Source organism: Drosophila suzukii, chromosome 2R (genome assembly GCF_043229965.1).
Source record: "Drosophila suzukii chromosome 2R, CBGP_Dsuzu_IsoJpt1.0, whole genome shotgun sequence".
Taxonomy (NCBI): domain Eukaryota; kingdom Metazoa; phylum Arthropoda; class Insecta; order Diptera; family Drosophilidae; genus Drosophila; species Drosophila suzukii.
The window spans coordinates 5,156,486-5,178,315 of NC_092081.1; the positions used below are offsets into that span (position 1 = coordinate 5,156,486).

Sequence of the window (21,830 nt, forward strand, 5' to 3'; positions counted from 1 at the left end):
GGAAACGAATGGCAATTGCAGCAAGTGCGAGTGCGAGTGCCAAGGGAGCCTCCCAGAAAACCACTTAATTGTTTTGTGTGTACATTTAGGTTTTATTCTTGTAATTGAATGCAATCGTGGTTTACAATATATAGAGTTTTCATTTCAACGTTGCCTTGCACATTTAATATATAATATACGTAATAAAAAGTAATTATAAACAACAGTTGTAATAAAAATAATAAACATGTGGATGCATTTTCGTAGAAGGTAGCGGTAACGGATACTCGGGAATCGATCTCTTTCTTATTGGTATGTCATGTGGGTCATCAGCTCGAGGTCATGTATATGTATAGATATAGGTTGTATAAAAGGTGTTCTGCAAGTGCTGCGTATGCGTGGGCTGGTGTATGTATGTGAGTGTGTGCTGGTTTACTTAGAAAATCCTCTCAAGGGTTTAGAAATAGTTATAAAATCTACTGCGTTTGCTGCTGAATTTCAATCTTCTCGACTGTCATGTCCGGATTCATGGCCGTCGCTTCCTGTGATCGATGGAAAATATTGCGTATCAGTAAGTTGTATCTCTTACAATTTAAAGTAACTCGTTTGATACTCACTTGTATTGCCTCGGCCAAAGCTTTGTCATGATCGATCGGATCTCCATCGGACTGAATGGTTATCTTCTGTTCCACTCGGGTCTCCACAATGCCATCGCGTTCGGTTTTGTACTGTGGGTTGGGAATACCAAACATTACTAACGGTTATCTTATAGATTGTAGAACCTGAACCTGTTCGAACAAGGGACTATGCATGGAATTTACAGTGTGGTGCATACGGTTACAGGAAATATCTTTCGGATAGAGAGGGTGTATACGGGAAGGCCTACCTCTGGCTACTTACTCTTGCTCGTCGAAAGGGATCAGTTGGGCTAGATTCGGTTACTTACGGTAATGGTTTCCACAGTGCGGGTTTTGCTGCTGACAGTCTGGGTGGAGATGATTTCGCCATGTGCGGAGTAGCCGGGGGAGTCCTCACCCAGAACCACGCGGGTGCTTTCCACATGGGGTCCAGTGGTGGTGGAAGTCGTATACAGCGGAGATTTCTGTGTAAGAGCCAAAGTGTTACAGGTTAGAATGGAACTTTTTGGGATACAGCTGTATGGAGCGCTTTAAAAGAGGTTGCTCATTGCAAGAGTGCCATGCCTGACCCACCTGGTTATCTGTGCGCACCACACTGGCACCATCGTAGGGTCCGTCGATGGGCGTGCCCGAGTCGCCGGAGCTGGTCGAGGAAACGCTATCCCTCCTCTGATACTACACAACATACAACGTAACACATCGAAATAATACAAATCAAATCAACTCATGCAGAACGAAAGGTGCAGCCATGCGATCTTACCTGGTCCCCACTGGTCACCGTCGCCGTCGTCTTCACCTCCTGGGTGACGACGCGCTGCTGCTGCTTGTTGGGATCGTGGGTGCGGGTGGTGGCCACCGTCTTCTCCTCCAACTGCTCCGTCTTGGCGTTCTTGCCCAGATCCTCGTGCGTGGTGGCGGTGCGGGTGGTGACAGCGGTGGCCGTGACATAGGCGCCACTCAGGTCGGTGGGTGTAGCATCAGCCTAGGTGGATTGGAGTGGCAGGTGAGTGGTTGGTGGGTTAGTGCGTACGGCAAAGAACATGAAACAGTAACAGAACTCTAAGCAATTTAAACAACAACAACAGCGGAAGTTAGGCAGAGACTAATATAAAGTGGTATAACCTTGGAAGGCGAAGCGCAAAAGATAGAGAAATAAAGGTTTCCGGTTTTCAGTTTCCTAGAATTCGATCGAACTCGATTATCCTTTGACTAACTAATAAAAACTAGGCTCTTATGACTATCCATATGGGAGTATTCTTTTTAAACTGTTCAACAATCAAATTGCAAAATATCAAAAAACCATACATTTCCCATATTTCTGATTATAAAATATGTGGTAGGTACTATAAAACAAATACTATAATATTGGATACAAGGACTCAAATCGAATTCGATCAAAAATCTGGAGAAGCGAATCCCGGTTCACCGGTGGCGGGTAGAGTCCCTTGCTAACCTTGTGTTCCTGCGTGGAGTAGGTGACCTCGCCCGTGCCCAGGTTGCGCACCTCCTCCTCCACGTTGTGGGTCACGCCATCGTTGTTCTTGGTCAGCACCTGTTTGGTAGTGGTCTTCACCACCGTGGGCGTGCTCACTGGCTTGCCCAGCTTTCCGCCCGCCTGTCCCGCCGGACTGGTGAGCACGATGTCCTTGACCTGGTCGCTGCCATACTGTCCGGTCATATCATCCTCGGAGCTGCCCTCGGAATCCCGCCGCAGGGCGCCCTTTCCTATGTGCTTGACCCCGTCGAAGAACTGCTGCCGGGTGATGGGTACCGTTTCCGTGGTGGTCTGCACCTGCGCCTGCTTGCCGAAGTGGGAGGGATCGATCTGGGCATAGTTGAGGATCAGTTTTCCGGTCACGGGATCCGTGACGGCCGTGGCGGGATCGATGTCTCCCGTGTTCGGGTCAATGTCGCCGTACTCGCTCTTGATCCGGCCGGTCACGGGGTCAATCTCTCCAGTCAGGGTCATCGTGTGGGTCACCGTGGTGCGGGCACCAGCGAATCGCGGATCATTGGGGTCCACCTGCACAATTTCACCGGTCACAGGGTCAATCATATTGTAAACATAAACGGTCTTATTGAAGAACTTAAGAACGCGGCCGGAGACGGGATCGATTTCGCAGGTGGAGGGATCGATCTCCTCCGGGCGCCCGCGCTCGTCGGTTTTCGAGATGAGCAGGATGCGCACGATCACGATCTTGCCCGTCTTGGGATCGACGCGCGCCAGCTTGGTGTAGACCTCGCCGGACTCGGGATCCACCTGGGTGGTCGCGTACAGCGGCTCCCCGGTGGCCTGGTCCACCTCTCCGGTGGCAGTGTATATCTTTCCGGACGTGGGTTCGATCTTGATCGTGTTGGGGTCGAGCTTGGTCTGCTTCTTGATCTCGTTGGTCTTGGGGTCGAGGTAGCCGTAGATGGTGATGACATAGCCCGTCTTCGGGTCCACGCTGCTGGATGTGTACTGCTGCTCCTTGGTGGCAGGATCGGTGGCTCCGGTGGGCACCCAAATCTGGTTCGACTTGGGATCCACCACGATGTCCTTGTCCTTCGAGGCGCTGACTTGGGTGATGGGCGCCTTGGTGGCAGGATCCACGCGCTGTTGCACGATCCTCAAGGAGATAATCCTGGCGTAGTCCTTATCAGGCTTGTTGTTCTTGGGGTTGACCTGGTTCTTCAGCACAATCTGACCGGTGGCTGGTTCAATCTTGATGTCCCTGGTAACAGTCTTACCTGACTTCGGGTCATTGAATGTGATCGTATGCTTAACCAGATCGATCTGTCCGTATTTGGTATCGATCTTGCCAGCCTTGGGGTCGAACTGCCCACCAGAGGTCTCCACCTGCGCCGTCTTGGCATCGATGATGTTCTTCTTGGAGTCGAACTTGCCCGCCAGGGAGGTGACCTCCACAATGGGGTCAATCTGTTGGCCCACCTCGATGAGGCGACCCTGGTTCGGATCGATCTTGTTCGTCTTGGGATCCACAACGCCCAGAATGGTGATCTGGCCAGTGCCCGGATCGACCTTGACATTCTTGCTGACCACAATCTTGCCAGACTTGGGATCGATGGCCTTCAGTTCGCCGGTGCGTGTATTGATCTCTCCGTACTTGGTGTCCAGCAGTCCGGTGTCCAAGTTCAGGACGCCCAGGGATCGCTCCACATCCCCGTTAACTGTGTCGATCTTTCCAGTGGCAGGATCAATGCGACTGGTGATCACCGTTAGCTCCACAACAGGATTATCCTGAGGGGTGATGCAAACGATCTGACCAAGGGTGTCATCCAAGCGTCCTGTCTTGGGATCCGCCACTCCGGACACCAAGTGGAGATTGCCAGTCTTGCCATCCACATCGCCTTGGAACACCTCCTTCTTTCCGGTCTTGGTGTTCAGAGCCTCCAGGGTTCCCTTCTTGGGATCAATCACGCCGTACTTGGTGTCAATGAGTCCGGTGGCGGGGTCTAGAATGCCAGTGGAGTGCTCAATGCTTCCGTTCTCCGCATCGATGCGCTTGGTGGAGGGATCGAATTTGGAGGTGATGACCATGATCTTGACACGCCTCTTCTTTGGCTTGGCCGCTGCTGCTGCTGCTGCAGCTCCGGCGGCTCCAGCTGCTGCTCCTGCTGCGGCACCCGCTGCTCCAGCTCCTGGAACTCCCTTTCCTGACTTGGTAGGAGAACCAGGCTTCTTGGAGCCAGCAGCATCTGCAACACCAGCAGCAACGCCAGCTTTGGAGGGTCCAATGTAACCAGGCTCCCTGTTGTAGCGCTGGGACTCCAGGAATTCAGCCGTTGGATCTGCGATGGGCTTGTAGCTCCCCGGAGCTCCAGAGGAGTAGCCCTGGGGTCCCTTGGTGGGTGAGTAGGATCGCTTCTGGGAATCGCTAAGGGGCACAGCAGCTGCATCCACAGCACTACCCTGGAGCTTAGCACGCGTAGTGGGCGAAAGGAGGGGATCCTGAAGGAGCTTAGCCCGAGACTTGGGCGAAAGCTGGCCGCGATTAAGCTTATCCTGGGTGCGAGGGGACAGTTGGCCTGCCTTCAGTTTCTCAGCCGTTTCCTTCAGAGCGTTCTCGTTACCAGGAGCATAGTTGAAGGCCAGTCCAATCTTCTTTTGCTGGGAGGTGGGAGACAGCTGCTCTTGGCCATCGGCGCCAGATTTCCTCGAGTTGGGATCCTGATCGTAGCGGAAACCACCGGGGGTGTACGACTTCCTCGTGGGACTGGCATTGCCATCCTCATCGACGGCATATTCATACTGCCTAGTGACACCCGGGGTGGTGGATCCTCGGTTCTTGGCCGCGTTCCTGGCAGCCTCGTCCAGATTTTGATCCTGCTGACCATCGCCCAGACCAGAAGTAACGACCAGACCAAGTCGACCCACTTCCTTATCCTTGTCCTTTCCGGACTTGTCCTTGCCATCCTTGGATGGGGAGCCGCTCTTGCTTTTGCGACCCGAGGAGAATAAGCCAACGCCCTGTGTATCGTCGGTGGATCGTTTGTTTTCGAGGATCAAATCAAAATTATTGACATAAAATGAAAAGAAATGGGAGGGAAAAATAAACAAAAGGAAATTATAAGTATTATACAACCAATGAGGTAAACTTAATATCAATTTCGGGTATCACTACAAACTATCGTAACTTACGGGTGGAACTTAAGTGAGGTGAGGTGTGGAATTGGGTGGTTAATGAGGAGGGTTTAACAATATTTACACGAGGGCGGGCGCATTCAGTGCGGGGCTATCACTTAGCTTAGTACATCTAGACTTAGGTCTACAGAACTATAATCTAGCTTAAGTTGGTGGAAACCAGATGGGATACTTACACGTCTGCCTGAGGATTTGTCAGACTTGTTGGAATCATTCAGATCGTCATTGCCTGGGGGATTAAGATAGAGATATTTAGAGATGGGAGCAGTAAATCTTTTAAGGATCCTTACCATTAACAGCCGCTCCTGCAGCGGCGCCAGCAGCCAGAGCTGCCTTGGCCGCCTTTTCGGCCTTCTTCTTCTCCTCCAGCTCCCGCTTCTCCCTCTCCTTGCGCTCCTTCTCCTCCTTCTCCTTGAGCTTCTTCTCACGCAACTTGGCCTCCTTTTCAGCATCCTGGGAAAAACAGTGCATTAGTTAGTTGGATCAGGTATTACCTCACAGAAATCACGGACTTTTGGGGCGAAATAGGCAACATGCTACAAAATGGCTGAGATGTACAATACAAATTTACAATACAAGCAACGGAATGAAAACAAGGAGTAAGTAAGTATTTTAGATGGTATTTTTTGGTAGAATCGCATATTCAGTGCCAATGCATGTTTCGTGTGGACTGTACTGGTGTGTCCCTAAATGGTATATACAGCTCGGGAAAAGGACTGTTACAGACGCCACAAAATAATCAAATCAAACTTAAAATAAACATAAAAAAATTCAGGTAGATAGATAAATGAATGCACATATAACAGACAGTTGACGGCACTGTTTGACTATCGTCTTTATACAGAAATTACCATAAGATCAAGGAACAGCTCGTTCGGGGGCTACCAGAGTGGTTAGAGGTTAGTCGGTAATGGAAACAAAAAATATAAATTAATAGGTTCAGAACATCCATAAAATATTGAGGTGTAGTAGCCCTGAGCTGAACAAATAAACGAATAAACGGGGGAGACTTCAAATCAAATCGTTTCATACGTAAGCTCACAACATTCGAAAAGCAGAGTTCAAAGCCGATAAAATAAGTTAGGATAAATTGAAGAAGAGTCGGATCGGATACTTTGGTTTTTGTTTTTTCATTTGTAGGTAGTAAAGTGTTAACCTGAACGGGGGGCTCAGCCTCGATGGCCTCGATCTCTAGGTTGGTCTCGTAGTCACCCTCGAGGGAACTTTGCGAGGAGGCCGAAGCCGTGCCGGTGCTCGACTGTCGCATCAACTGGTTAGTGTTAGGGGTTAGGGTGTGTTTTAGGGACGGAGGGTTAACATTACGAGCACATCATTTCATAATCATAGTCACAGAGTGGAGGTGTGTGTGTGGTTGTTTGGTTTGTGAGTGGTTGTGAGTTAGTAACAAACCGAGAAGAAAGTACAAAAAACTCTGGTTAACTCCGAAATCATCGTTAAACATGTTCATCTCAATAGCTGTGTTTAGTCAGGCATTAGTGGGTTAATGGCTGGATGGGTTACCTTGTCCTTCTTGTTCTTGATGGGACTGCGGCTGTGGGCGTCTCCATCGGCATTGCGATCTCCCCGATGGTCCAGGGTGCTGCTCTTGCGGGCCACCTTCTCCTTTTCGGCCAGGGCCAGAGCTGAAAAATATTAGGTAATTAGTATGGATAGATATTGATATTGGAAAGTTATTAAAAACAGCATAGAATGGCGTTCAGACTTTATGTTGAAGAACTATTATAAGATTCAAGTGATAACTTTTAAAATAGATAAAATGTAAATAAGAGCTATAGACTGTTTAAAAAAAATAAGATCTCAAGATCAAGATCTCCAGATAGATATAGAGATTTTTGGAAAATCTACACTAAGTGTCATTATTAAGTTGGAACTTCGTAATTCAGAAAATCGTTATAAATGGATTAATATTTGTTATCAAAAGCATCAAAGAATGACGTTCTGACTTTATGTCGAACAACTTTAAAAGTTGTACTCTTTTAGATCAAAATAAGAAATTTTGAAATGGACGAATTGTGAATAAGAAGACAATCGCTCTGCTTGTCAACACAAGATCACACGAATTATTTTCAATGGAGATCCTTTTTATTTATCGTATGTTTGAATTTTTGCGATAAATGTAATTACCATCCATGCTTCGAGAAGTGAGACGAGCTCCAGACAAAGTCCTGTCGAACTTAGGAGGGGTACGATCCACGGGAGTGGAAGTGCTCTCGGCCTGGGTACGACCCTTGTAGCGGTAGGTGGATCCAAAGTGGGGGAACAACTTGGACTTGCTGACCGGTTCCGGGGTCATCAGCCGGAAGAAGGTGTGGTGCTCCACGCACGACTTCCATAGCTTCTTGGCGGCACGGTGGTTGGCCAGCTTGAAGCCAATGGTGGATTCGTACTGCTCGAACTCCCCAGGTCGGATCTTGATGTAGAAGTGGTGGCGCTTGTACGAGATCTTCAGGATCTTGGGCCAGGCAAAGCGGTTGATGCGCAGTCTAGATGGGTTATGGTTTTAATTAGTTTAAATTCGCAATTTGTAATTTAATTTATATCTCCTACTTATCGCGATAGACAAGCAAACCGGAGGCACACACGCCCAGCATGATGTCCACTCCCTCGGAGTCCTTGGCCGGATGCAAGTCCACGCCGTACATGGCCAGCTTCTTGGCGTTCTCCAGGTAGTGTAGCTCAGCCTCGGCGGGCGATTGGCCCCTAGGATGAAATAAGATTAAAGTTAGTAACTAAGGGTCCATAAAGGTACATGCAGGAATCTTACTTATGGGTCTTGTGCAGATCCATGACCTTGTCCTCCAGCTCAGGAGTCTGGTTTGGGGCGATCTTGAACTCCTTCAGATAAGCCCGCGTGGGCATGTCCTCGGCATCGTAGTCGCCCATTTCCGACTGCACCAGGTAGGATCCGAGCAGTGCGTGGGTGACAAATGTGCAGGGCAGTCGGCCCTCCAGGATGTCATTGCGCACCTGCAGGCACAGGTGGTAGCGCGTGATGTCCTCCTTGAGCTGGGACGGCTCCGGCGGATAGAACTTTACGGCGAAGGTCAGGGGCCAGGTATCCGTGCGGAAGAACTTGGACACCGGCTTCTCCAGATCCAGCCAGGTCCTCGGGTCTGTGGGCGTTTCATAGGTCAGGCCGAAGTAGTCCTTCTCGATGAGGTTCAGACCGGCGCAGATTGAGTTGATCACGTCACGACCAATGGCCTTGCGCTGTGGAAATAAAGGTTTAAGTAGGAATTAGCTGATTATACCAACAAAAAACAAGGAAGAACGCTATAGTCGAGTACCTCGACTATCAGATACCCGTTACTCAGCTAAATGGAGATATGCAAGCAGCAAAGCGAGATTAAAATGCGCCACCTACCGGCGGTAGACAGATTTAAGCGTTATGGGCGTTAGAGTGGGCGTGGCAAATTTATTTTTGGATAAATCGATAGGTATTGACGACACCAATACATTTCAGTTAAAATTTTTTATGTAGCATGCAAATTGTGGGCGTCACAGGTTTTCGCGGTTTGTGGGCGTTTAAGTGGGCGTGGCAAACTTTTTTTTAGGTCAATCGATAGGTATTGATGAGAACAATACATTTCAGTTAAAATTTTTTATCTAGCATCAAAACTGTTGGAGTTACAGTTTTGGGCGGTTTGTGGGCGTTAGAGTGGGCGTGGCAGTCTACTGAAACAAACTTGCGCTGCGTAAGAAGCTCAGGAATCTGTACGCCAAATCTCAATAGCCTAGCTCTCATAGTTTCCGAGATCTCAGCGTTCATCCGGACAGACAGACGGACAGACGGACAGACGGACATGGCTAGATCGACTCGGCTAGTGATCCTGATCAAGAATATATATACTTTATGGGGTCGGAAACGCTTCCTTCTGCCTGTTACATACTTTCCGACGAATCTAGTATACCCTTTTACTCTACGAGTAACGGGTATAAAAATGTTATGAGGTAACCAGTGATGTCAATATTAAAGGGGGCACATTATTTTAGTCATACCATAGAAATAAACCATTTATTCGGAGTTTTGTAAATATTTTTGAAAATTATCAGAATTACTAATCCCACAATAACAAAGTAGCTTACATTATAAAAACAATAGAATAATGTTTATCTTAGGATTGAGTCACTGAGATCTTTAAATTTAAAAAACAAGTTTTAAAAGTAAGTACATTTTGAGAAATAAAAACCCTAGAATTTATGACTAGATTTTATGGTATGTTATGATGAGCTATGACTAGTGCCTTTGATATATCCAACTCACATCAATGGACACATCTAGAATGGAGCCATCCAGCAGGGTGATTCGAGCGAGGGCAGGCTTTCCGTGCGAGGAGGAGTTGGTCTTGGCTTTGCTCTTGGTCGGCGTTTCCGGCTCAGCGGGCGCGGATGGTTTAACTTCCGCAGGCATCTTGGCTTCGGGGACTCGGCTACGCCAGCAGCAGTTTGGAGAAGTCTGCAAGAGAGTGGAGCGATTAGTAAAGTGCACTGGATCCCAGTTAAATGGCAGGAAGTGCCCACTCCGCGGGCTGATGTGTGTGTGTGGGCGACATTCCCTCATTAGATGTCTGCAGTCTGGGCATAAAGCGAGCCATAAAGTTGCTCAATTTGCCTGGCGCCACTGCGCAAAAATAAGAACAAAAACAAATAGCCCCACAGGACACCCAGAAAGGAGGAAGCCACTTCCTCCTCCTTTTAGTGCCCATGATGTCACTCTGCAATTGCGTACTCGTTTGCAAAGAGCTCTAGAATTTCTCCGGCTATGATTTTCAGCGAGCCGCAAGAGAAAATGTCCATTAAAAGCTGAACTGCAAATTGAATTTACATTTTACTAGCGAAAGCAGATAGTAAAAACTTTCGAGTCTGAAACCATTACACATAAACCGCACAACAGTCAGATTTCTCAGATATATTATTCAGCAGAGTGAATACCAATTATGCCCCAGTAATTAAGCCATTAAATATATAAAGTACTTGGGAATGAGAACAGAAGTTGGGACGTCCTTTGAGTAAGCCGAAAAGTCAAGTGATCGACGCCAGCTCACGTTCGAGATCTGAATTCAAGTTCAGCAGTGACATAAGTCTCGGTCTCATACATATGTGCCAAATCTGTATGGGTTATATAAGCCGGCAAGCCGAGGCTTCGTCATGTTCGCGCTTTTATCCCCTTCCGTTTCCATTTGATTCCGCTTGCGGTCGGAATTTAGCGGGACTGGAGATTGCTCCAATAATTCCATAGGAATGTATCTCTCCGCAAAGAGACGCTATCGACATTTTGCCACGGATGTGGACACACGGCCCCACCCAGAAAAGAGCCTTCAATCAACGCTGATTGGGAGTAGAGAAATGAGAATGGGAATGGGTTTCGGTTTGGTTAACGTGCGAGGATCGAGAGTCAATTGGCCCAAGATGCACTGACCGATTGCGCAGCGAGTTCAATTTACTCGCATTGTTTAATTGATTGGGAGCCATCGATCCCGAAGTGGAAACTAGCCGAACCAGTTTGCCAGAGACTTCTTGATAGGTCTTCTATGGCGTTATAATACGTTTCTGTTTCAGTTTCGGACACGACCCCCAAGCGAATTAACTCTGGTGGCGTCATCGTGCGTTCAAAATTAAACAAAAACACACATGAAATATGTATGCTGAGAACCAGATCCCCGAGTCCGAAAAACAGAAAAGCAGACAAACATCTAATTTATATTATTATTTTATTTATTCTGGCGTCTTCGTAGCCCGCAGACCATGTGTATATGGACTCCAAATAGCGTTACTTTGGCATCGTGCTCGTTCCCATAGTTGAAGGTTGCGCATACGCAATGTTGACATCATCGACGGGCGGCTGCAACTATTTTCGCTCGGCGAATTGCAGGCCCCCAGACATTTAGAATGTGCCACAGGGCATACTTGACTAAGATCGGCGGTGAATCAGCACCATTATCTCACATTATACCGCCTTACAAATGAGTTTAGCTGGCAAACCAAAACAAATCGCTGAAATGTTTGATAGCGCGAAGCTTTTACAATGCGGGCACTCACGATTTATTTTCGATGACATCACCGGATCAGTGATCAGAACCAGCTAAGGCATTATATCAAAAGCTATTTCTAGAGTTTATAGAAATATTTGCAAGAGATGCCGACACCCAAAAACATTTCAGCGCATACGCCTCAATTGAAGGAGGTCGAGGTGAAATTCATCAAGTGGCGCGCGTCTAATCTTCACGTTACAATATAAATATGTACGAGCCAGAAGGAGAAGAAACAGACGACCCCAGAGCAGTACATCTACATACATCTGACATTATTGTGAAAGTAACCAAGTTCCTCTGGCGGACAGAAGGCAGAAGCACAAAAGATGGCAATCGCGTCGTTTCAATTGAGAATCGGAATGAGAACATGAGTACTTGGGTGCAGCCCGCTCCCCTTTAATTAAGTTTCATTTAATACAACTTAAATCAAACTCAATTGGCGATGGGGCAGGGCCAGGGTCCGTGTGCCCGAGTATCTGAGTATCCGAGGGATGGCTCGGACATGTGTCATCGAGTTATTATTCTGACATCAACCTAGGTCACCAGGTGGTGGCGTCACTTCCCCCGGGATGGCCGTGCCCGCACTTTGAATTTCTCCCACATATAGTATATAAAATGTATACTGGACTCCCAACAGTCATTGTGACTGAACTTTCGCTTTAATGCCCATCAGCATTAACATTTCCCCCGGCAGTGAAGTGCACAAAACTTTTCAAACTTGCCATTTTCTGAGTTCAACGAAGCGTTGCCAATAAATCGCATTTAAAATGCGTTATATACAAGAGCGATTTTGAGGGGCTATTGCCTGAAACTGACTTCACATCCGTTTATAAACATGGCCGCATTTCCGCAAGGGAAGCTGTTACATTTTTGCAAGATAAAGCTTCCGTTGAAATGCATAAATTAAAATGTACATTAATTTGGTAGATATTTCTTTAATCAGTTTATGCTGACTAATGAAGGTAATTAAAGCTAAATTATTTTCTTTAAAAAACGTACGACTGCTTTCTCTTCTATGCATCACTTGACCCCTGGAACCAATCATTACACACCAGTGAACATTCGTTATTCATTTTCTTTCAGCTCGTCAGGTCTTCCATCTTACTTTGTATATTTTTCGAGGAAATATAGAGTGGGAAATACGTAAACATTCGCGCATTCTGGACTGTGTGCTAAAGTGGGAAAGTGGGTCAATCAATACAGACCGATTAGAGGGTGTGTTTCGCCTTTGCGAATGCATAGACTTATCGACGGAGTGGAACCGCCTTGCAGTCGAGGATGGCGACTTGGTAGTCGCCGGTCGATAAGCCAGATCCGCTCCCATTTGGCACTTGGAACCCTGAGACGGCACAGACCACCGAGTCATGAGCCAGAAGTGGAGCAGCCACTTGAGAACGGGTTCCTGGTCACCAGCTGCCACTTTTGGACAGCTCAAGTGGCGGCTCTATGGAAGAGTGTGTCGCTTGACTAATTACCGCTCCGATCGGCGCTCGGCTGACAGGGCGACATAACCGCAGTGAATCACACCCACACCGCCCTGCACCACCACTCCGCACCACCCGGCACCACCAGTGCCCCGCTTGCCAATGACTATTTAAAGCATTTGGCTCTGCCTGGCCAACGAACTCTGAATGCATCCAGTGGGGGCTGCCACTTCCACAGTACAAAAATTTAAACTAGAAATAGCTTATTAAAAAACTTTCCTAATAAAAAAGCTTTCCAAGCAAACACCATTTTGGTAAGCTATTAAATGTCATACACAAAAAAATTAATACTATTTTATGCAAAAAGAATTCAGAAACTATGGTCTTATGTTGGTATTTAACTTTAAAATCAGTTACTCAGAAAAATTCTTATGAATATTTTACATTAATAAAATTGGAATTTTCCTTATTTCAATACATTATTAATTCCATTTATATCGGAATATTTAAAAAAAATGTTTTTTTACCTTTACAATTCACAGTCAAGTCAAAATAAGGTCTTCCCATTCCTTAAAAACAAGCTGGTTAAGCATAAAGTAATAACCTTAGATGTTTGATGCGCTAGAACTAGCTCTATAAAATTAACCCTGAACCATGATACTATTTCTCCCTGTGTCGTGATGCCGCACCCACATGCACATCGCGATTTGATTTCTGCCCAGACTGCGGGGGAAAAGTGTCGTGAAGGGGGAGAAAGTAAACAAACAAGCCGCCGTCGAGGAGAATTTTGTCCACTCCAGCGCTTTGCACATTAATCATAGACCTATAGACGCCCCATCCGCAGAAGTAAAAATCGATGCGACAAGAAATAAAAATAGAAAACGGAAAAACCAAGGATGGGGCGAGGGGACGGATACTGAGTAGCTCAAAGCGTTCTGGAAAAGCTGCCTTCCGTCTGATTGAGTTTGTTGACAGATTAGATTGGTTTCCCCCTCGATAGAGGAGGGTGGAAATGTGCTGCCAAACTAAGAATAGCCTGGAATAGCCCTTGATGAGGACTCATAAATTTGAAGATACTTTGTGCCACATTTTCGGAGATCTTCCCAACGATCTGGCCACGCTGGAAAATCGCTTTAAACCAGGCTTAGTCTCTGTTTTCCCCGAGAGAAACAGAGAGGCTTCGGAGAGACCCTCTCTGAGCTTCTAACGCTCAAAGACACACCTAGTTGGTAACGCTCGCTCGGAGTCAGATTCGGATTCGAATTCAGGTTTTCGCTTTGGCTCTGATTCCGACTCTTTTTAGCCATGTTCGCGTGCTGCCAAGTCGTTAGCCCGCTCGCACGTTCTCTTACTGCCCTCTCCAGATTTTTATATTATAGTTTTCCACTCGCTGGTTGTACAGTTATTAGCATTCAGTGGCTGGCACTCCTCGTTTGCTTTGCTCGGCTGCTTTATCTGTTTGTCTGCTGTGCTGCCAAGTTCTCCTGCTGGCCAGCAACCGGTTTCTAATGCAAGCTCTGCCTCTTTCATTTCCCACTTTACATGGCCTGGCAGTGCGAAGAAGAAGTCTTTATGTTAATGTTTGTTACTATTTGGGTCAAAGCCCACACCTCCCGGAGAAAAAATAAAAACTCCACGTAAACAGCGGCTTTCGAAGAACGGTTTTTCGTTGCCAAGTCAACGCCCCAAGTTTTCCGGGGATGGTGAAAATCGTGCCATGACTCAGAGGGGTGAGGGGTTACGGGGCCAAAGTAGCTACACTAGTCACCTGCCATTCATAACTGGCCTTTGTTGTGGTTCTTATCTTATCGCAGAACCGCATACTCGTACTAACCATGTTGCCAATGCCAGTGGAAGGGATAAGGAGCCGTCCTTGTTTACCGAGCCGATATCAAACAAAATAAAAATGCTATTGCAAAAATCGCTCAGTGTTTGATAAGAAGTGCGGAAACCTGCTCGTCCGCCGATCGATTCTATTTTCGGAGCAGTGACGTTTAAATGGTAGGGGAATTTGAACAGTGGATTTAGCCACCCTATGAAACTCTATGCCATATGAATGCGACAGAATTCCAAATTTATACATATGGGTCAAACAAAGCATCCGTTCTGTCTTTTGGGTAAGCTATTCGCCCATATATGAGGCTCTGGGACTCGAGATACATTTTTATTTTGAAGTAAGTATTATTCAAAATTATCTCTGATACTATTTAGTTTCATTTTAAGAAATATTTTGTCGAATGCCTAACTTTGCCTTGTTAACTAAACTGCGTAGAATTATGTTTTTATATTTTGCTTAAAGCAGCTGCCTCATAATATGCGTACATAGCTATAAAACGCATTTAAATCTTTTGGTTGAAGTACATATGTAGCTTTGAAATACATTTTTAACTATAGACCTAGAAAGTGCGTGGTGAACGGCTGAATAAAAGTAACTTTAAGATACATTTGTATCCGATCGGTGTTGTGGAACGTTTCCTTGGCTACCGTGAGGCGAATGGGAATTTCCCACCCTCCCCCCGAATGCGAAGCAAACGAGGAAAACACAGAAAGAGGAAAATTGGAGTAAGGCAGCAGCAAAGAGCGCTGGCGACAACAACAATGTGGGCCGAGTTGACAAAACAAGAAGTCGAAAGAATATCGTGCCAAAAGATACACTCGGAAAGCTTGACAGCTCACAGATACGCGGATACACAAATACAAATGCCGTGCGAGTGAGTCCGGCTCTCTCTCCGCCTCTCTTCTGCTCTCTCCCTCTCGCAAAGCTACTCTCAATTAACTTGGCGCGTGTGTGTGTGCTATGAAGTCATACTGCCCAAGTCATTCTGCGCTTGTGTCTGTATCGAAAACATAAAGCCACCAAAAACTCCCGACCACAGCCCAAAAAAAATGAAAAAAATTACACAAACAAAAAAATTTGGCCAATGTCGCAATCCCCGCAATTTACTCACCCACGCAAGTCGACTCTAGAATCCTTTTTAATCCACAGGAAGGATACGTAGATGGGGAATACTTTGCGGCGCCTTTTACCGTTAGATGCGCTTTGCTGCTGTATTTGTGTTGTTTTCACTTTTCCCCGTTGTTGCACTCACACGCGTTCACACTGGTAAACAAATTCTTGCCACTTTTTTCTATTCGTTCGCGAAAAAAGACAATTTGTTGTTGTCGTCGTCGTCGTTGAATACCTGTTGAAAATTTGACGTTGAGTTTTTTGAGTGAGTAATAGAGAACGAAGAGCGGTGTGTGGAGGGGGGTGCGGGGGGAAAATAGAGAGCGGGGTGGGCGTGGGCGGAAAATGCGCGAATAGTGGTTGCTAGTGAATTAATTTCCCATTTATTTATAAACACACTGGCGAATTGCGCGCTTTTCTTTTCTATCCGCTCGTCGCCTTTAGCAATTCTTCTGCTGGCAAAACAAATCTACTCAGAGTTCTGGGAGCGCGATCCAACGTACCGTCTTCACAAATATTCGATGTGCTGTGCACGAAGAGCAAACTGGTACTGAAACCGGAGCGGAGAGGCGTCCATCCACTTTCCGCTTTTCGATTTGAGTCGAATTGCGTTGAGACCACCGAGTTTCGCTGAGAAACCACCACCAAGTGGTTGTAGTGCTGGCTAACGTCGGTGGGTCAACTGAGCGGTTTGGCTTTAATTTCAAATGTTTATAGCGCCCGAAGAAGTTGTTTAGTTTGGTAAATACTTTAAGGCAAAGGTGCCTAAATTAGAATACTTTTTAACTTTAATTTTATGCACCATGTAGATCTGTCTGGCCGTTAATAAAAAATTATAAAAATTACTATATTTAGAGTTTTACTTATTCACTGAAGAAAAAAACACTATTATTTTAGCAACACTTGTAAAAAATTTCCTTATACTGATTACTTTACAGAATCTGAATTCTGAGATATTGTTTTTGCAAGCAAACTCACGGTAATTTCTGAGAAGTCTAATATATGTATTCTCTGGTGCATATACATATGTATTTTATAAGAAAGTCCATCATATTTACATATATGTATCAAGAATTGTCGTCTAATCAAAGTTGTATATGCACCCGTTGAAAAAATATTTGTTTTGGCAAAAAAAAAACTTATAATCTGCGATTGGTCCCCTAAACGCTTTGAAATTTGTTTTTTTCAAATAGGTAATATGAAATCAGTTCTTATGACATTTACGTATTAAAGATTGGCACGGTTGTTGAGTTGTTTTGATTAGGAAAGAATGAAAACAGTTCTTATGATATTTTCGTATTTAAGATTGGCATGGGTTTTTAAATTGAGTCGCTTTGAATAGGAAAGAATGACTTAATAAAAATCATTTGTGATGTCTTTAAAAATAACCATGGGTAGTTTTATCCGTACTCGAATTTGCTATTAACTGATGTAAGCGCAATGGTAAAAATTCAATATTTATTGCGTTGATAAAGATTCCTACATTTAGTTAATGTACAAACGTAATTATCTATAAGTGCAGCTTCCGTCTCGGGTTCCGTAAACAGTCTGTGCAATCGATATTAAAAGACCATACATTTGTTTAAACTAAAATGTAGTGTCGAACGGAGGAGAGTTTTTAAAGAGTGAATAACGATCATTTTTGATTCCATGCAGTCAGATATCTTATCGTTTGCGATACAAACAAGGCTTCAGGGAGAAGGCCTTTAGTTTGGTGCCCTTGGGCACATGACGCATCTTCTTGAATTGGAAGAAGTAGAAATAGTTAACAGCTACATCTTTCTTGATTAGGTCGAATCCACAGGCACCCAAGCAGCGCACAAACTCCCGCACATCCTCGAAACGCGACTGGATCTCCGCTATATAGACACTGCCGTGCAGCTTGAGCACTCGATTGGCCTCCAGGAAGAACTCGTTCAGATCAGTGCCCATTAGGGATAGACAGTATACGGCGACGTCCAGAGACTGAGCTTGGAGCGGGGTATCCGTGATGTTGCAGGCAATGATGTCGCTGCGGGCAGCCACTAAATCCATGGAATACACCTTGTTTGGCACGGACTGAGCCAGTTTGCCTTCTCCACATCCGAAGTCTCCAATTATAGCTGTCTTGGGCACCTTCTTGATGGTCTTGATGATGCGGTTAAGTGGATTCGTTGGCCACTTCTCCACCTGCTGCCGGTAGCCAGCGTGGTAGGCCTCGAAGGCGGAGCTGTCCTTGCGGAAAAGGGCCTCCGCCTTGCGACTGGTCACCGAGTAGAGCTGCTCGTTTATGTAACGGAACCGTCCGCCCAGGAGCTCCGATTGCAGCTTGCTGGCCAGTGAGTTGGCAGTCGGGCTTGGTGAGCTGGTGGTCTCCATGGCCTCCACCGCCGCTTGCGCCAGTTCGGGTTTCAACTTCAGTTCCTTTTTGCCGCCTTTTGTGGCCTGCGTTGGTGGTCGCTGCTTCTCTATTCTTCCGGACTTCACCTTGTGCATGGCCCGGATGCCGTCCTCCACATCGTCGTCATCATCCGAAGAGTCAGGGGGCGGGGCCAGAGGTCCTCCGCCATGCCGGTAACTGAATTTTCCAGGTGCCTGGCTTACTTTGGGTATCTGTTCGGCCTCCACTGGCTTCTTCTTCTTGGGTTTCTTCTTCTTTGGCTTCTTGACGGTAGCAACTCCATTTCCTGATGGATTCACAGGCTTAAATTCAATGATCTCTGCTCCTGCCTCCCACGGCGGCACTTCGAATGGCTTCATTTCGAGAGGGAAAATTGTAAACAAATCGGGAAACACGTGAAGCCTCCACTAATTGAGTTACCGCACTTTTAAAAACGTCACGAACGCGTTTTTGAGCAATGCCTAACGCGTTTTCGAATTAGGGCGGAAATTTTGAAGAGGTATTCTGAACATTTATTGAAATAATCAATTTTGAATTTAGTTATCTAACGATATCAGGGAATCTGGATCCTCTTAATTAATTTTTATACGGAAAATGTATAAAAGAATTCTGAACATTTCCCGAATTTATACTATATTTTCAACAAATTAATTTTCAAAATTGAAAAAAATCGAAAAAATTGCCATCTGTTTGATCAACTAACGATATAGTGGAATGTTTTCATAATCAAAATCCTTTGGATATATTTATATTCACATCAAATTCATTATACCTTTCTGGAACCCCTTCCAAAATGCACTTGAAATAAGACAATATTTCTTTCACATACTTTTTATTTTTGCACTAAACTAGAGTTCAACAATTTTGTGTGTTTATCCGTTTGTTTTTCTCTGTATTAGTTTGTAATTTTCGGTTTTTTGCTTTGTCGTATGTACTAAATAACTTAAGGTCTAGTAGAATATTTTTACAACTCAATCGATGAATCGGTGCTGTTCGGAAAGTTGTCTGTTTTCATCGCTTAGCTTATCCTAGAACCGTAACTATGACAATCAGTTTACTTGTTTAACATACAGATACAGACCATTAATTTGCATTTATTTTTGTTAATTCGTGTTACTAGGTTAGAAAAGACTTACTAGCTAGTTTTGTTTCCCAACAAACCGTATCATCCCATATCGCTCCCCTCACTCCCTCGTCCTTAACTTTTCCGTTGCGGTCTTGAGCCAATCGAAAGCAGTTTAACCAGCTAAAAACATTGCGATTTACAATTGCTAAAGACTAAGAATTATTTATTAGTTCTAATTGCCTTAGTGGGTCTCGAATCGTGTGGATAATTGCGTGTATTAATGTAGGTTTACTTGGATTCTCCTGCTGACTGACTATTTGGAATCGTATCTATTGGCTTTGTGAAGCGTGTACACAAATCTCTAACATAACTATCCGTAGCGATTACCGTAGGTCATTAAAGTTAGTTGTATAAATTAAAGCATTTCTTTGTAATACAAAAATATAGCTACAACGGAATCGGGTAGACGCAGACGTAGACGTCTAGTATATCGAGTGGTCGGCAGATCGAAAGATAGCGACTCGGGCCGAGCAGCCCCATCAGTGTGCTTGGTAGTGTGGATCTGGGTCTCTTCTTCGAAGGCTGCCTCTTCTAGGTGCTGTAAAATTGCGCTAATCTAAGCTATCGAACGCTCGACATGCAACTGGCTCTCTCTAGTCCTCTACGATCAGTAAGTCACTGCTTAGCCTACGAGTAATTAAATTACAGTTAATAGTTGACGACGACGGCGGCTGCTGCCCTTAAAACTTGTGTGGTGAACCGGATTATATTTAAAATATAACAGTGGATTAAGCGGGCGCCTATTAGCTTAGTAGCTAGCCTCGTGCCCGGCCAGAATGTACAGATCATGTCCCTCCTCGCTGCCCAGGGAGCCGGTCCTCAGCAGCTGGCTCTCCAAGGCCACAACCCTGTAATAAGGAAAAAATAATTAATTAATATCAAGTAATTCAAAATCGTAATGTAATCATTGAGAAAACAAAACTATAATAATAAAAGATAATAAGGAAGGATACTAATACAATGTCATCTACCCTTCTAACATAAAGAAACCTAGTTGATTCTTTGATTTTAAAAACAAATGCCAATAATAATTAAATTAAATATAACACTTTTTTGGATATATAAAGGTGTTCTTACTTATCGCTGCCCAGCAGCCTGTAGGTGCGACTCATGTCCTTGATCTCCTGCGTCACCTCGCCGTTGCGCAACGACTTCCCCTGCATGCCGTGCTTGTGGAATGCCAAAACGCTGTCCGGTAAACATACTGAAATCGATTTACCAATGAGAATGCGATTCTTTTTAAGTGATTTCCATCTCCTACCTATACTGTCAACGTTGAAGTCGAAGTTGAGCTGCGATACCATCTTCTTGTGCTGCTTGGGGTTGCCTTGCAGCGTGACCACCTGCATCAGATTGCCGTAGCAGACCAGAATGGCGTCCTTCTCCACCTGGTGCACGCGCACCACCTTCAGCAGGTCGCGTCGCGGCACCATCGTGGCCATGGCGTCATACTCCAGGTCCTCCGAGTGGAACCAGCTGGCACCTGAAAAGCAAAGGAAATCCATTAAAACCGAATCCTTGTTTCCCATCTCCATCTCTCCACTCACTGTTCATGTTGATCAGCTCCAGCTTGAGGCAGCCGTTCATGGCCTTCCGCACACCCGTACACACTATCGGGTACTCCAGCTCCGGCGTGATAATCATCTCGAATACGGGTGTGTGTCCGTTCTGGACGCAGCCATAGCCGCCGCCCTGGATGCTAGTGGCTGGCCACTCGCACTGCTTCAGCAGCATGAACTTGTTCAGCGGATCGTACCACTGCATCAGGAAGATGCCGCTGGGCGTCGCCCCGCAGAGGTATTTGTATCCGTTGTACGGATTCCGCGTGACGCAGCACTGCGTGCAGCACTTAGTGTCCGGCACCTTGGTGGTCAGCGCAAACTTGCGCGGCACCAAGCGCTCCGGGATCTTGTTCATGTGCAGCGAGAAGCGCACCGTCTGCTTGGAGTGCAGGGCCACCAGGTCGTGCCTGTAGAGCTGGCAGGACTTGCCTGGAAACATCAATATGATTATTAAAAGGATCAAAGGCTGATCGAAACGAATACCCACCCGACAGACTCATGAGCACATCCTTGATGACATACAGCCAGGTGGTGCGGCGCGGGAACAACTGATCGATGGCCGCGTCGTGCAGTTCGTTCATGTTGAGGTTGTATATGCCCTCCTCGGCGCCAATCAGCAGATGCTGGTCCCGCGTCTCCGGATGGATCCACGAGGCGGTGCAGTGCACCCGCAGGGGGCAGCCGTTGAAGATCTTGGAGAAGCAGGCGCCCATGTGCACCTTGGGGGTCGGCGGCAGTCCGTTGGAGATGGGGCGAGGGGGCGTGTGGCGGCGCTTGTGGGAGCGCTTCGGTGGCACCGGTGGGGTGTTGTTCAGCAGATCGGGTTGCGCCTCCTTCTCCGCTGTATAGGATATAAAGAATGTGAATAAATGTTTATTTGAGTAGATATATGCTAGTACTTACCTTCGTCATCGTCCTGAGTGCCGCCATCACTCAGGCTGCGTGTCCTCGAAGACATGCCCAGGTTCTCGAGCAACCCAATGAGCTGATCCATGGAGCTATGGCGCCGGGGCGAGTCCTCCACTCCATTCTGGGGGTTGGACATAGAAGTGATTAATAACCAAATACCAAATCCG

The 21,830-nt window shown here is 46.1% G+C and overlaps 3 protein-coding genes across 18 annotated transcripts in view; all 3 read right to left on the reverse strand.

Annotated features, from left to right (window-relative positions):
• Positions 1 to 68: 68 nt before the first annotated feature.
• cora (erythrocyte membrane protein band 4.1 like coracle) lies at positions 69 to 16,342 on the reverse strand. Of its 9 annotated transcripts, none has more exons than XM_017085416.4 (16): positions 16,190 to 16,342; positions 15,688 to 15,921; positions 9,548 to 9,739; positions 8,048 to 8,493; positions 7,831 to 7,983; positions 7,408 to 7,766; positions 6,784 to 6,905; positions 6,114 to 6,143; positions 5,553 to 5,715; positions 5,439 to 5,491; positions 2,071 to 5,088; positions 1,378 to 1,599; positions 1,191 to 1,292; positions 926 to 1,081; positions 597 to 707; positions 69 to 521 (listed from the first exon to the last, which is right to left on the reverse strand). In XM_017085416.4, exons 3-16 carry the CDS (start codon positions 9,692 to 9,694, stop codon positions 456 to 458), a joined length of 5,148 nt encoding a protein of 1,715 aa, XP_016940905.3. In that variant the 5' UTR covers positions 9,695 to 9,739; positions 15,688 to 15,921; positions 16,190 to 16,342; the 3' UTR covers positions 69 to 455. The 9 variants fall into 9 exon arrangements, with proteins under 9 accessions (XP_016940905.3, XP_065719649.2, XP_065719652.1 ...); XM_065863577.2 differs by lacking the exon at positions 6,114 to 6,143 and adding an exon at positions 6,419 to 6,532; XM_065863580.2 differs by lacking the exon at positions 6,114 to 6,143 and adding an exon at positions 6,419 to 6,532 and having other exon boundaries at positions 2,071 to 2,640; positions 16,190 to 16,341.
• Positions 16,343 to 17,130: 788 nt separating this feature from the next.
• On the reverse strand, positions 17,131 to 18,488 carry LOC108017831 (ribosomal RNA-processing protein 8). Its single transcript, XM_017084984.4, has one exon. It carries the CDS (start codon positions 18,423 to 18,425, stop codon positions 17,352 to 17,354), a length of 1,074 nt encoding a protein of 357 aa, XP_016940473.3. The 5' UTR covers positions 18,426 to 18,488; the 3' UTR covers positions 17,131 to 17,351.
• An 839-nt stretch (positions 18,489 to 19,327) lies between these two features.
• The window catches only part of hppy (MAP4K3-like protein hppy), a 54,298-nt gene continuing 51,795 nt past the window's right edge, over positions 19,328 to 21,830 (reverse strand). For all 8 annotated transcript variants that reach the window (XM_036813859.3, XM_036813857.3, XM_065863584.2 and 5 more), the window contains 6 exons: positions 21,658 to 21,784; positions 21,242 to 21,595; positions 20,740 to 21,183; positions 20,454 to 20,675; positions 20,270 to 20,396; positions 19,328 to 20,040 (listed from right to left, as the gene is read on the reverse strand). In XM_036813859.3, the coding sequence (XP_036669754.3) occupies positions 19,941 to 20,040; positions 20,270 to 20,396; positions 20,454 to 20,675; positions 20,740 to 21,183; positions 21,242 to 21,595; positions 21,658 to 21,784 (1,374 nt within the window). In that variant the 3' untranslated portion in view covers positions 19,328 to 19,940. The remainder of the gene's footprint in view (positions 20,041 to 20,269; positions 20,397 to 20,453; positions 20,676 to 20,739; positions 21,184 to 21,241; positions 21,596 to 21,657; positions 21,785 to 21,830) is intronic.

What these genes read in the sequence shown, in the direction of transcription:
- cora (XM_065863577.2), bottom strand. Translation starts at nt 9,694, where the DNA reads ATGCCTGCGGAAGTTAAACCATCCGCGCCCGCTGAGCCGGAAACGCCG. An exon ending in ACTCCACGCAGGAACACAAG is followed by an intron (nt 1,600 to 2,070) that starts GTTAGCAAGGGA and finishes CAATCCACCTAG; the next exon opens with GCTGATGCTACACCCACCGA. An exon ending in CGGTGACCAGTGGGGACCAG is followed by an intron (nt 1,293 to 1,377) that starts GTAAGATCGCAT and finishes TATGTTGTGTAG; the next exon opens with TATCAGAGGAGGGATAGCGT.
- LOC108017831 (XM_017084984.4), bottom strand. Translation starts at nt 18,425, where the DNA reads ATGAAGCCATTCGAAGTGCCGCCGTGGGAGGCAGGAGCAGAGATCATT.